We start from the raw sequence: 13,975 nt of genomic DNA, 5'->3' as shown, positions 1-13,975 counted from the left end.
GCAAACGGCCACGTCAGGAGGAGTTACATGAATTCTCTCCAAACATAAACGTCATGGGTACATTTTCCCTGAGCTGTGACAAAACTGGCAGCAACACAACTGTGTCTGATGCTACTGTGTTTCTGAACTGAAACCAGTTTGACCATTACATCTACTGAACTTCACTCAAACTCAGTATTTATTTAACTAAATGTTAAAAGTCATCGTATAGTATATCATTAAAACGTCAATAAAAAGTTAAAGTACAGTATGCCATAACAGTATGTCATAAAAATAATAGAAAGAAATCATAAGTGGTCATAGTATGGTATGTCTTGAAAATAGTATACTATGCCACTAAAAAGTCATTAAAAAGCCATTAAAAAGTCATAGTATAGCATGTAAAAAAAGTCACAGTATAGTATGTCGACATTTTGACATTAAAAGAAGTAAAGAGAAATTTGTTTCAACAATTGTGATTTTCAATTGAATTGTAGTTGCATAAAGAACATTGTTCATGTTATATTGACATTGTTGCTTAATAAATACAAATTAATTGTTGCCTGTGTCACATGTCTTCTTGGTCCTGTAAGTGGAAACTGATGTGTTACTGTGACTACGTATCATCCGTCAGGGAGGATGAGTGAACATGGATGTTGTTCAACTGATAGTAATAGTATAGTATGTCTAAAACAGTCATAGTATAGCTTGTCGAAAAAAGTCAAAAAACAGTCATAGTATAGCTTGTCGAAAAAAGTCAAAAACAGTCATAGTATAGCATGTCGAAAAAAAGGAAAAAACAGTCATAGTATAGCATGTCGAAAAAAAGGAAAAAACAGTCATAGTATAGCATGTCGAAAAAAGTCAAAAAACAGTCATAGTATAGCATGTTGAAAAATGGAAAAGTCAGAAAACCTATAGTATGTCAAAACAATTCATAAAATGTCATCGTATAGTTGGTCAAAAAAAGTCATAAAATTTAAAAAAATGTCATGCTATAGCATGTCGAAAAAAAAGTCATAAAAATGTCATAGCATAGCATGTCGAAAAAAGTAATGGAATAGTTTGTCAAAAAAAGTTATGGAAAAGTCAAAGTATAGTTTGTCGAAAAAAGTCTTAAAAAAGTCAAAGTATAGTAAGTCAAATACTTGTTGCACTGTAACTAGTGGCACTGGAATTACATTCAGCCATTCATCATCATTTATTTCTCCCCATTAAAGGGTTTTTTGGGGGCTTTTGCTGTTCCGATGTGAAGGTCCCAGGACAGAGGATGTCACATGTGTACAGATTGTAAAGCCCTCTGAGGCCAATTTGTGATTTTGGGCTAAACTAGATAAATGAAATTGAATTGAATCAATGCTAGTGCTTTTAGCTGTTAGCTGTCACAAGTTTTTTGGTGGACAACAAAAAGTCAGGTTGCACAAAGTGACGCAAACTGAGCCTGGCAGCTTCTAAATGGCAGATTCCTCACAGCGCTGCAGAGTCCGCTTAGCAACAGACAAAACCACACTGCATTCAAATTCTGCACACACTCTGATCGGCGCCTATGGCACACCATCAGACACTCAGATCGTCCTTTCACCGAGTGACTCGAGGACAGAGAGCACTGAGGCACGTGTTCAGTGCAAGAAAGCATTCATTGCACCATTTATGATTGTGACCTCTCACAGTAATATTAATAAGTGAGCTATTTAAGTTTACTCCTCTTTTAGTTCCACTGTTCAGGCAGTTTGGATAAGTTCTAGCAAAAAAATTCTGATCATTAGAATGATTTGGCATTTGAACATGTTCTAATTCTGTGCTCTTATTTTTACTTCTTTAATGCATAGTCCTAATAATTACTGTAAATAGTCACAAAACTTAAAACTATAACGACTTTGTGTTCAAGTTATTTTGGAAGTCAAATCTCAAAATCTGCAGTCTCACAGCAATCAAAGTACAAGTCAGGTCTCAAGTCTGCATTTCAGGGTTTGAGATATGGATGAAGTATTCTACGTCTTAGTATTCTATATCCTGTAAATATTGTTTTATATCACAGTATAAAAGAGACAGGAGACAAGAAATGATATATTTCAAGGAAATTCTTATGCCAGAGATTGATCAAAGATTGCAACAGAAGAATAAGAAAAAAAAACAATAGAATACAAATATAAACGCATATAAACAATAAAGTAATAAGTATTAATAGTGTAAGCAGTAACAGCAACCAGTGCAAATGTCACATGTGCATCAATCCATTAAATCCAATATTACCATAAATCAGTGTTGCTCATTGATTTCCAACATTGTCAACAGTGGTAAAATACAGGCAGAAGTGTGAGCGAGAGAGTGTACAGACCACAGTGTGAGTGGTGAAGCCACACAGCACTGCTGCCTATTTTGGCTCCATAGTGAAAACAGGGTGGAGTCTGTTCCTGAACTTTTCCAGACCATTAAATTAGTTTTCTAGAGACAGGAATCACCTGCCGAGTTTTAATTCATAAACCAAACTGTAAGAGTAATGGTGACTCATGAGCAAGCGGGAAAGGGGCAAGGTCTGTGATATAATGTGTGTGTTTAAGCAGGGGGCTAGAGCAACCGCATGCGTGTGTGTGTGTGTGTGTGTGTGTGTGTGTGTGTGTGTGTGTGTGTGTGTGTGTGTGTACAATATAAACAAATACTTGATTTTCAGCTGAACAGATGAAAACACCCCCATGCAGGCTCAGGAAACAGACACCCGTGTGTGTGTGTGTGTGTGTGTGTGTGTGTGTGTGTGTGTGTGTGTGTGTGTGTGTGTGTGTGTGTGTGTGTGTGTGTGTGTGTACGTTTCTATATATAGATAGAAACGAAACTTAAAAATAAGGGGATTTTCTCTGTAATGTTACAATTAAAGTTTTAAAGGAGTAAAACTATAAGAAAACGTCTGTAAACATGAATATGAGTGCTAATGTGTTCATACTGTGAGTGCCAGTGTAAACACCCTGTCACAACAGCGCGATGAGAAGCAGCAGTGTGTTTTATGAGCAGTTGAACTACCTGTTGGGTCGGTGTTGGTTTCTGTCGAGCTCGTTGTGCAGACCGTTCCCAACAATCACAGCGTGTTCACGCCAGGCTCTTTGGCAGGAAACCTCATCCTCTCTCTCTCTCTCTCTCTCTCTCTCTCTCTCTCTCTCTCTCTCTCTCTCTCTCTCTCTCTCTCTCTCTCTCTCTCTCTCTCTCTCTCTCTCCCACCTTCTTCGGTCTCTTCTCACACAGAGGCTTCTGGATGTCTTTTCTATCCTGTATAATGAGAATATGTAGCCTCTCACTCCCTCTCTCTCTTATTTCAGGACATTTCCATTCCTTTACGCGACAATACTACTACTTCAGTATTTATCTGGTTAAATTAGCCAAAATAATAATAATACTTAAGAGTAGATTTTGGTCAAACTACCTCAGACTTTTGCACTCAGTTTACGTTAAACCTTGCCTCATTTATTTCACCTGAAAAGAACAATGTCCTTCATTTCAAAGAATTCATTTAACCTTAATCTAAAAACTAGAAACAAGCCTTTGCGTTTTCTCTTCTTTGATGGATTCTTGGCAGCTCAAGAAAGAAGTGCAGCCTTCTTCGTTTTTGAAGGACTGACAGCAAAACCTGACCTTTTATATTCAAAATAAAACTCCTTTGTAGCTTCTTGATATAACTTTATATCACATAACGTCTTCTGCATAACTCTGCAAAGTGATAAATAGGTGTTCTCATTCAGCAGGTGAAGTAGTTTGAGAGAACAAATAAGAAAACATGCTTTTAGAAACTAGTTTGTCTTCTACTTTGTAGACGTAAAACCAGAGGAAATTTTCTGCATTTTTTGGGGACTATTTTCAACAGAGGATTAGCACACTAGTGAGGTATTTGGGGCTGCAGGTACTGGAGTTCTAAAAAATGTTTTCTTTCGATCAAAACTAACAAAGAACACACTCTTAATTGGTTTTGACAGTAAGAAAAATACAAAATACTTTTAGCTCAAACTGGCTGCTGAGATCACATCCTTTTTTTATTATTATTATTATTATTTTACAAAGAGCGACCACGAGGGAAAAAGGGACCATGAAATGACATCACCTGTCATTTGTTCAGCTCAGTCGGCTCACATGTCCTCCTCCTCCCTTTCCTCCCTCAACAACTGGAAATGTTCCACATTTGTCCCTGCATGTTCCTGGATAGCGGCAGCTGATTCCAGCAGCATCTATTGTAATCCTTCCTTACATCCTTTATAGTCGTGGTCCAGCTCCGCTCCCTGCTGACAGACACACATGTAAACAAAGCCTGAAAAACAAAAGCGCTCTGTCCTCGATGCCCCCCTACTCTTCCTACGAACACTGTATAACTCGGCTTCCTCGGTGAATTTGGACCCCCAGACGTACTGTAGCCACAAAGCACACTCAAGTCATTTTTAACTTATAATAATATGTTTATTTCCGTAGACATGGCGGTTATATTGTCAACGGCACACAAACACCTTCACATTCCGTACAGTAAGTTAAAATAGCTTCATAGATACAAAAAGTGAGAATGACACGAGGGGAGAGGGGGGGAGTGTATGAGGAAGAGGTGGTAGGGTCAGTTTGTCCAGGAGAAACCAGGGCCAGCACAGAGCGTCTCAGTCCAACACTGATCCGAGCTCAGCCGGAAGACCCTCCGCTTGCCTCCACAGTCTGTTACGTAGCTCGAACCATTTCTAGAGGGCACAAATAAACAAAGAGAAACAATTACAATCACACCCATGGGAGGTATAAGATAATATGTAAGAGGAGGTTTTGTTCTGCTGCGGAGCCTGAAACACGAGAGCGATGAGGTCACCGCGGTCCGGCTGACAGAATGTACAGCCATCACACGAATATTCCTGAGAAGTTACACAGGTGGAGTTCATGGATGGAAAAAAAAAGAACCATTTGAACAAAACACGGAGTTTTCAAAATTCATTACTGTACTCTTCTCATCCTCAGGGCCATTAACAAGCTAATATATAGCCTATTCATGATCTAAACTTGGGAAGTTAACATGCTAATGTTTAGCATATTCATACAGCTGTCACGTTAACATGCTAATGTTTAGCATATTCATACAGCTGTCACGTTAACATGCTAATGTTTAGCATATTCATACAGCTGTCACGTTAACATGCTAATGTTTAGCATATTCATACAGCTGTCACGTTAACATGCTAATGTTTAGCATATTCATACAGCTGTCACGTTAACATGCTAATGTTTAGCATATTCATACAGCTGTCACGTTAACATGCTAATGTTTAGCAAATTAATGTCACTATAGTTGACACGTTAACATGCTAATGTTCAGCATATTAATGTGCCTATAACATTAGTTGGCAAGCTAAGGGTATGACGTGAAAGTGAGTGTTTTTTTGTTGAACAGGCCTATAATACATATAATACAAGCACACATGAGAGTGGAGCCTATTACAAAAATATTTACAGAAAGTTATGCAATAAGGTTGAATAGATTAAAGGGTTATGGGCGGTCTGAGCGGAGTGTCAATATAATTTATGACCATGGACATGTCTTGTCACCATAGTGATATCATCAAAACCCCAACTATGAAATCTCTGAATAAAAGAGTCGTTATCTTCGTAATCACATCACAGTCACATTTCTCGGTGGCTGTAAGTGAGGTCACTGACTCAAACAGACACGGCAGTGACCCAGTGAGGTTAGGTTGTTTCAAAAAAACAAATGTTTCCATCCAATTTCAACAGACTGCTCCACTGAAACTCTGACCAGATGATGACTGAGTGCCTCGACGCACGCACGCACGCACGCACGCACGCACACACGCACGCACACACACACACACACACACACACACACACACACACACACGCGTGACCCGGCACATTGCTGTGTTGCGGTTCGTGTTGTCAAGGGATTCACAACAATGCTGACATCATCTGGACAACGCTATAGGGGAAAAAGGGAGGGATTCGGAGCGGCGGCCTAAAGACACGAGACCCTGGCTGGCTTCGTGAGACATGCGCCGAGCAGGAGGGATGGTTTTCACATTTTGTTTTTACTGAAAACACATGAGATTCCCATTTGGAGTCGTCTGGATTTGCACTCAAGACTAAAATCTTTGAGAACTGCGATCTGAACTTTGCTTTTCATCCGTGTCTCGGGATTTCCTATTAATATAGATCAGTTTTATGATGCAGGGTATACATTTTTGGGGGGAAAGTTAGCGATGAACCTTTAAAAATGCCATTTTCTCTGCCAGGTTTTGAATGGAAGTCAGTTGCTTTGTACTTTGTTTTGTTTGTGGTGCAAAAGATCATTGAATGTCTTGTAAAAACATTACACACATGCCACTTCAGAACAAAAATAGGATTTATAATGCTAATCCCATATGGTGCTTGTGAAATTTGCACTGGATTACATAACGAGTTCTTTGAAAACTTGACTCTACCTTTACTGACTGCAGCACTACAACACAAATATTAAAACGGTCTATGAAAGGCGCTCAAACACGCCGCACAGAACCCGGAGCACCTTGTAAACATTGTTAATGTGAAACGGGGAGTGGTAGCCGGGGTGTGTTTCCTCAGCTAAACCTTCTCCAATGAGAGCTTTGTTAACACTCGACGGGGGGGGGGGGAAGAAAGCTAGAAAGAAAAACCAACACATCAGCTGGAAATGAAGTCAGGTCTTTTGATGAGAGGCCAGACCTTTACCTCACCCTGGACCAGGCTTCCCCTGTCAGGTTGGCCCGGCGCCTCCCACCTTTGTGTATGATGAATGGAAACAGTCACTGACACTGGAAGAGGAATTAGGACGCAGCTTAGTGCAGTTTTAGTTTATCTGACATTTTTTGAAATGGTGCGTAAAACTTTTGAAATGGTGCGTAAAAAGATATGCGAATAAGGCACTGTGTTTCCATCAACTGGGGCTAAAGGCTTCGTATGGCTGTAACCTGCCTGTCGGCAAGACGTAGAAAGAGGTCTTCAGGGATCTGTTTACATTGTTCTTTCAGGTCAGCTAGTATCATGTTTCATGTTGTTCGGAGACGAAGACAAGCATTCACACTTTATTGGAACAGCTGATCAGCCATGAGCTAAACGTTCTATACGTCAGAATTAATAATCCGTTTTGGTTAATCAACTCTTTTTTCAGCAAATGCAAAAACCCACCTCAGACTAGCGTAAAACAACTTTTTTTTTCCGCAATTGAGGAATTTTTCTCAAATGTATAAGCTTTTTCCGACGCTATACTTCAAAATGTGCATAAAAATATGTGAACGCAAAGCTACCAATAACCGTTCCAACGTCCATATGGGCATGTGAGCATCAGATGAAGAAAGATCAGAGTATCCTTTCACTCTGGTCACGAACAATGTTACACACGGATATCAGTTTACATGTCATGAGGAGTACTCCAATGACATCACACGACTGAGTTGCATTATGGGAACAGAGAATCCAGGGTTTTTGGACTTTGATTTATACTAAGGATTAAATGTCAGGGTACCTCTGCTACATTTATTTCCACCTTTTTGTATTTTATCCATCTCTCTAGTTAACCTTATGGAAAAGCAGTGCTAATTCACGGGGTACTCCTTTAAGCACTGACGCTTCCTTGCGCTGCACATGGATGAATGTGCACTAAGGTTGGAGACTTTTGCGTGTTTTCTTTCATAGTTGTACGACTGGAGTAATGCTGTGTAACAAGGGTTTTGAAAGAGTTGGACCAACAGCTTGTTTGTTCAGGTTTTACGGTCTTTCGTCTTCCTATCTGATAAAACGGACATGATATAAACTGACGAATTTTAAGGCTTCAAGTACACAAGTGTGGACAGGGTGTAAAAGAGGCTACACCTGCATTTATAATACAAAACACTTCATATGATGCTGCTGCAGACCTTTTGTGTGCCCGTGGGGAATCTAGAGGAACTGGTTTGCCGAGTCGAAATGGAAAAAATTGAATTCACACACGCACAAGTCTGACACACACGAGTTATTGACTTGGTGAAGTGTTTGTACTGTATGAGCTAATTATGAACAAAGGGCACACGTGACACGAGAGATCTAAACCTGTTCGTCAGCCCCAAGAGCACAAACATCAGCAGAAATTTGCCTATGAGATGAACCCGATACGTCAACTCAAATGACAGGAATTTACATGTAGGGTTTATTACCTCCTGGGGAATACAGCTTAGCAATAGTCGTGTTGTTTACCTGCCAAAGTCCTAACAGAGAGGAATACCAACTGACCAAAAAACCGAGACATTCACCATTTAGGCTGTTCCTCAAAAACCTCCCTTTGGATGGCGACATGAACTGCTCAGAGTATCTATCAGAGGAACGCTACTGAAGCTGCTGCCTGCAGAACTTGTTATCGGCGCTCTGAAGCTTCACATCTGGCTCCTGATGTGACAGACTTTACAGTAAGACATTCCTCAGATAGAGGCATGGTGGGAGTGTTTACATGTGGGAGAGAGAGAGCGCGCGTGGGAGAGATTAAATGCCTCAGTAATAATGTGGGGTTTTATTTAATTGACTTCAATTAATGAAAAATGTTCTTAAATGGACTTTTTGTGCTTAACGATCGCTGTCTGGTAGCCGTTTCCTGCTGGAGCGGATGACGTGTTCATTTATAAGTTCATTTAGAAACTGCACTTGGGCTCTAGGATAATTGTGTATTCATGTCAACAAAACGTCTAACTGAGAAAATAATTGAAATTAACAATTAATAAGGTCTAATTTGGGAATGTCCCTGTCCTACAAGGAAAAACGAAATAAAACTGATTCTCAAGGCCTGATGTGATGTTACATGACCACTTGTTTTTTTTTATGCTTGCAATCTTTCGAAGAAAAGGTTTGGAGTCGGAGCAATCTCCTTCCTCTGATGAAGTCAGATAGTTATAGAGTTCCCTCTTCGTCAACTAATTGGTCATGTTTAGTTTGTGTAGATTGAGATTTCTTTAGTCGATAAGTCTGAATGAGTTTATTTCCAAGAAACTAATGACCGAAATCAACCGAAACGCAAAGATATTAAGTTTACCGTCACACGAGACAAAGAAGTGCAGTAAATGATCATATTTCAGAGGCAGAAACCAGTGAATGTTTGGGGCAATTTGTGCTTGAAAATATACATTAATTATGTATTAATTATAGTTGCCGGTTAATTTTCTGGTGAACGACTAACTTAAAGTTCTTGATGCACAACAAACACATAAACGCGTGTTACTTTAGATATTATCTCTGCTCAATAAAAACTAATTCACCACATCCAACCAAGTAAGTACGCAGCGTAAACACGAGCAGCGATAGCGACCGACCAAAGGGACGTCACAGTCCCGTCCTCACTGACCGACAGCCGCCTCTTTAAACGTCACTGACATTTTAACACAGATGCATCAACCAGGATGCGGAGCAGCTCGTCACATGTTCGAAGTCTTTTAGAAAAGCTGTTCCTGCAGACAAATACAAGCAGGATGTACATACTGTTGTACATGTCGTGTCTTCAGCAGTACGTTACTCCCTCAGACTGACACACTGATAGTGATGCCGACACTCGCAGCTTGTAAACTCTCTTGACACTAAGTTGTGACACCATAAAGTCAAGTCGCACGTTGTTGTGTCTGTGCTCGTGATTCCAGTAAAACCTCTCAAAACTGCAGAGGTGCAAAGTACTTTTACTAAAATACCGTTGTTCAGTACAGTTTGTAGGTATTTGTATGGAGACATACCTGTGCTCCACTATTTCTCATGTAGTTAGTTACTAAAATGTTATTTCTGCTTTAGATTAAACTACTAAATGCATGTTCATCGTTTACAAAATTACAATTGTACTCACTGACAAGCCACCTGCAATCTTCATGAGTAAAAGGGTGCACATATATCTATATGAGAATACATTATATTGTGGAAAGGAACTATGAGTCCCTAAAGGACAGACACAGATTATTCTAAAATCGCCCTAAAACTAAGAAATCAATTACAAACTAATCTTACTTTTAAGCATCAGAAGTCTCAATGTAGGAATATAACAACGATCTATTAAAGACTAGCCTGTTCAATTGTCTGATTATTTCTAGAAATCATGCAGACTGTTTGCTCAGGACATAATGAACACATTCCAGTCTAAAAACCGACTTGTAAACACAGAAATATATATATATATATATATATATATATATATATATATATATATATATATATATATATATATATATATATATATATATATATATATATATCAACACATGTTCTCCTAGTTCCCACAGAGACAGTCAGAGGAGAGAGAGAGAGAGAGAGAGAGAGAGAGAGAGAGAGAGAGAGAGAGAGAGAGAGAGAGAGAGAGAGAGAGAGAGTAGTGGCATGTTACTCACTAGTGTTTCCTCCTCTGACAGTCCGCACTCCGCAGCGATCAACATGAGCGTCATCCCTTCCGGATACCTGGTGACTTTCTTGAAACTGTCCTCCAGCACTCTGGTCTGTTCCTCCGACAGATTCATACACTCCATCGCCTTAGAAGACATATTCCTGTTTCCCTTCCTCCTCTGGTGGTTGGTTCAGCTTTCGGCCCTGGTCGGAGCTCCGGCAGCGAGATGTGCGCAAGACAGCTGGACGCGCAAGAGCAGAAGGCACGGTGGCGCGGAGATGGAGAGGCTTGGAGCGGCGGTGGCTCTCTGGCAGCTCGGCGGGAGTGTGTGCGGATGATGTGGAGGCAGTGTGTGTGTGTGTGTGTGTGTGTGTGTGAGTGTGTGGGTGTGTATGTGTGGAGGTTTTACTACTGTCAACAGCGGTACGTCATGGGGCCGTTCCCACCGGCAGAGCCCTCCCCCAAACAGCTCAGTGACAGCGCTTAAAGGGACATTATGGGAATATTAATTATAGGACGATAGCAGATAAAACTGCACGTGAAAGTTATGAGGAACAAATTAACTTAAAGGGCTGCTGTGTTATCAGAAGGAAATATAAAGTAAAAAAAATGGGAATGGGAACCAGCTACCGATACACTGATATAATATACATAAATACATAAATATATATATATATATATATATTATTTTTTTTCAACTGAAAAGACTACGTTTTTTTACAACCGCTGAATACAACTCATGTTGCATTATGCAACAGAAGACAATAAAAATGACATTGGTTTACTATTAACTTACTGTAGTATTACAGCTATATACATACGCCTATAGGACGATTAGAATTTGAATAATATTTTAAATTATGAGCACTACACTAATGAACTATAACAGCAAACAATCTTACTCTAACTATGTAGAGGAATATTAATACATGTTATATATATAACAGGATAAATATACTACAATTCAGACTTTCATAAAAACACAAGACACGTAATAACTCGCTGTTATTAAATATAAAAGACGTTGTTTATGTCACAATAGGATTATTAAGGCGACTTTCTTTCCGTTCTTCCGTTAACCGCTCGTTACTGAACATGTTGAGTGACTCAAGGATACTTCGGGAGGCATCTGTTCCACTTCGAGGATAAGACACTCCTCACTCGTTCTCACTCTCCCTGTGATGCCTTTCTCACCGGGGAATGTTGTTACGCTGCGCTGTAGGAGCAAAGTGAATCATCTACAGGACTCACTCTGATCGGACCGCTGTGGAGAGTCTGCTGCAAAGGAAACATCCTGATCAAGCATGTTGGATTTCACGTGGTAGAAACAGTAAACACGGGCCTGACCCCACACACACACACACACACACACACACACACACACACACACACACACACACACACACACACACACACACACACACACACACACAGTTCCTTTTGATGCTATCTTTCTGATTAGACCCGTAATTATGTGGTACTCTCACTGAAAGCTCGACTTAAGTGATTGCAAAGCTCGCTGGGTGATTTGCTCTTGCTTGGATTGTTTATCTGGCAAATACTATCTCGCCTACACAAACCTCACCGGTGATTACAGACCGCAAGCTAGGACCAGTCGGAACATATTCAGCATGTTTATATATATATATATATATATATATATATATATATATATATATATATATATATATATCCTTTAATGCAGTAATATTCTATTTGACATCGGGCATGTTTAACATGCTTGGCACTGTTTGTTTGTGATTTCCTTTTGGGAAATGTGATCTTATTCAATACAAGTCTGCGCTGTTTCAACAGGATTATGGTGTTTATTTGTATTAAAAAACTTAATCCGAGCCAGTTTGAGGTAATGAGCCCACAATGCAAAGTTTGATGGGTTTAGGGAGACAGATGTTTATCTGATATTACTCCTACATGCCTGAGGACTTGTAGTAATAACACCGTGAAAGAAAAGACGAAGATGTGGCCTAGAATTCTAAATGACCTTTTGACCAACCATCACGGAAAGACTGCTAGCACTATGAAAAGCATGCAAATGTACATGAATATGATTAAAGGCATCAATACATTTGAATTAACAACCTGGCATTAAAAATCATCCAGACACAAAGCTTGGCATACAATTAAAACATGATGAATATGATGTCTCTCTGTACTTTAAAGCTGCCTGACCTTCCACCAGCGCAATAAATGAATTCAAACTTTACGTCCAAATCAAAAATAAACCAATTTATTCTCAAAATAAAAGAACTTTTTAACGGTCGACCACGTGCCCGATTGCACCGACACAAACCAGAGCAAAGCAGCTCATGCATATTTCTTGCTGGTTTGATTTAAAACAGTTGAGGAAGAAGCTCCACAAGCATGTGAGCTCAGGAACAAATAAATACTTTAGGCAAAACCCTAATCAGCTGATGCTTTGGGAAACCACAGTGTGTCCCAGTTTTAGGTATTTCAAGGGGGGGGGGGGGGGGGGGGGGGGGGGACTTACTCACAGCTTAATAAAGTGTCGTCTCGCTCTACGCAGACATGTGGAACGTGTCCTTCACACGCAGAGGACGGTATTATATTATACTGCCCGACGACAGCTGGTAACAAGCTGTCAGTTTATGACAGACAAACATAATAAACAGGTCTGTGGGATTCAGTGGAAAACAGACGTGTGGCTGCTGCCGATCGTCCAGGTCGTATTCAAATGATAAGAAAAGTAAATCCCATCCGGTTGATCCAAAGTTCACATGCAGGGCCTGATCAGAACCGTGATCGTCCGGCTCGACTTTGACTCTGGTCAATAAATGATCTCATCTCCAGTGAGTCTCACAGAGCGATGGATACCTACGTGACGGCATTCAAATGTGTTCTCAAATGATAGACAGCATGACGTGAGAGACGTGTGCATGTTGGAGAAGCAAAGCGTCAGATTTAATATTAAAAATATATATATATATATATATTATATTTCAGACAAAGGGGTGAATTTATGGAACAGAACTGAAAATGATCATTTAATGAGTGAATATAAAAAGCATAGCATGGTACAGATATTGTAGAAACAATAATACAAATGTTACATCTTGTTATCTAACAGCTTGAGTACTGTATGTATTTTACTTTCTGTTACTATGTTGTATTGTTTGCAGGGAGTTTTCTTTTCTTTCTTTGCCTAATTGTGTAATTACTTACAAACCAAATCAAACTGTGATGTAATATTAAAATGGTAAATATTAAAGTTAAATAGGCAATTGAAAGCTATTAAATAAATGTGATAAGCCAATAAAGATAGAACATTTAAACCAAGTCATTGTAACTAAATCAAAAAGGATACATTTGCTATGAAGTTCAGTTTCATTAACGTCACTGATTGTGTTAAACAATCAGACTTCTTATAATGAAAACATAACAATGTTAAGAATAAAAAACTCAAAGAACTTTCACTTTTCTTCACTATAAAAAGACTTTAGCTTGCGTCACAGACGGAGTTTATTTCCTGCAACAATCCGCGTCTGATAGAAGTGTTGTGTCCAAAAACACAGAATATTTAACGTAAATAAACCGAGATAACCTGACAGACTGCTGACGCGGCGAACGGGTCGGTGGTTTGTGCTCTACTGTGGGCGTGTG

The 13,975-nt window shown here is 39.5% G+C and overlaps 1 protein-coding gene across 1 annotated transcript; it reads right to left on the bottom strand.

The window, feature by feature from the left end:
* Nucleotides 1-4,391: 4,391 nt before the first annotated feature.
* hopx (HOP homeobox) lies at nucleotides 4,392-10,728 on the bottom strand. Its single transcript, XM_068714108.1, has 2 exons — nucleotides 10,344-10,728; nucleotides 4,392-4,679 (listed from the first exon to the last, which is right to left on the bottom strand). Exons 1-2 carry the CDS (start codon nucleotides 10,491-10,493, stop codon nucleotides 4,602-4,604), a joined length of 228 nt encoding a protein of 75 aa, XP_068570209.1. The 5' UTR covers nucleotides 10,494-10,728; the 3' UTR covers nucleotides 4,392-4,601.
* Between the last annotated feature and the right edge of the window lie 3,247 nt (nucleotides 10,729-13,975).

Source organism: Cebidichthys violaceus, unplaced genomic scaffold (genome assembly GCF_023349555.1).
Source record: "Cebidichthys violaceus isolate CVI_PGR_0920_01 unplaced genomic scaffold, fCebVio1.0.p SCAF_2, whole genome shotgun sequence".
Taxonomy (NCBI): domain Eukaryota; kingdom Metazoa; phylum Chordata; class Actinopteri; order Perciformes; family Stichaeidae; genus Cebidichthys; species Cebidichthys violaceus.
Note: the sequence above shows the minus strand (reverse complement) of the source record. Positions and strands in the feature narration are given on the sequence as shown.

Bases quoted from the DNA above. Each gene is read 5' to 3' on its own strand.
- hopx (XM_068714108.1), bottom strand. From the start codon at position 10,493: ATGTCTTCTAAGGCGATGGAGTGTATGAATCTGTCGGAGGAACAGACC. The intron at 4,680-10,343 runs GTGAGTAACATG...TGTGCCCTCTAG, and splicing joins TGTCAGAGGAGGAAACACTA to AAATGGTTCGAGCTACGTAA.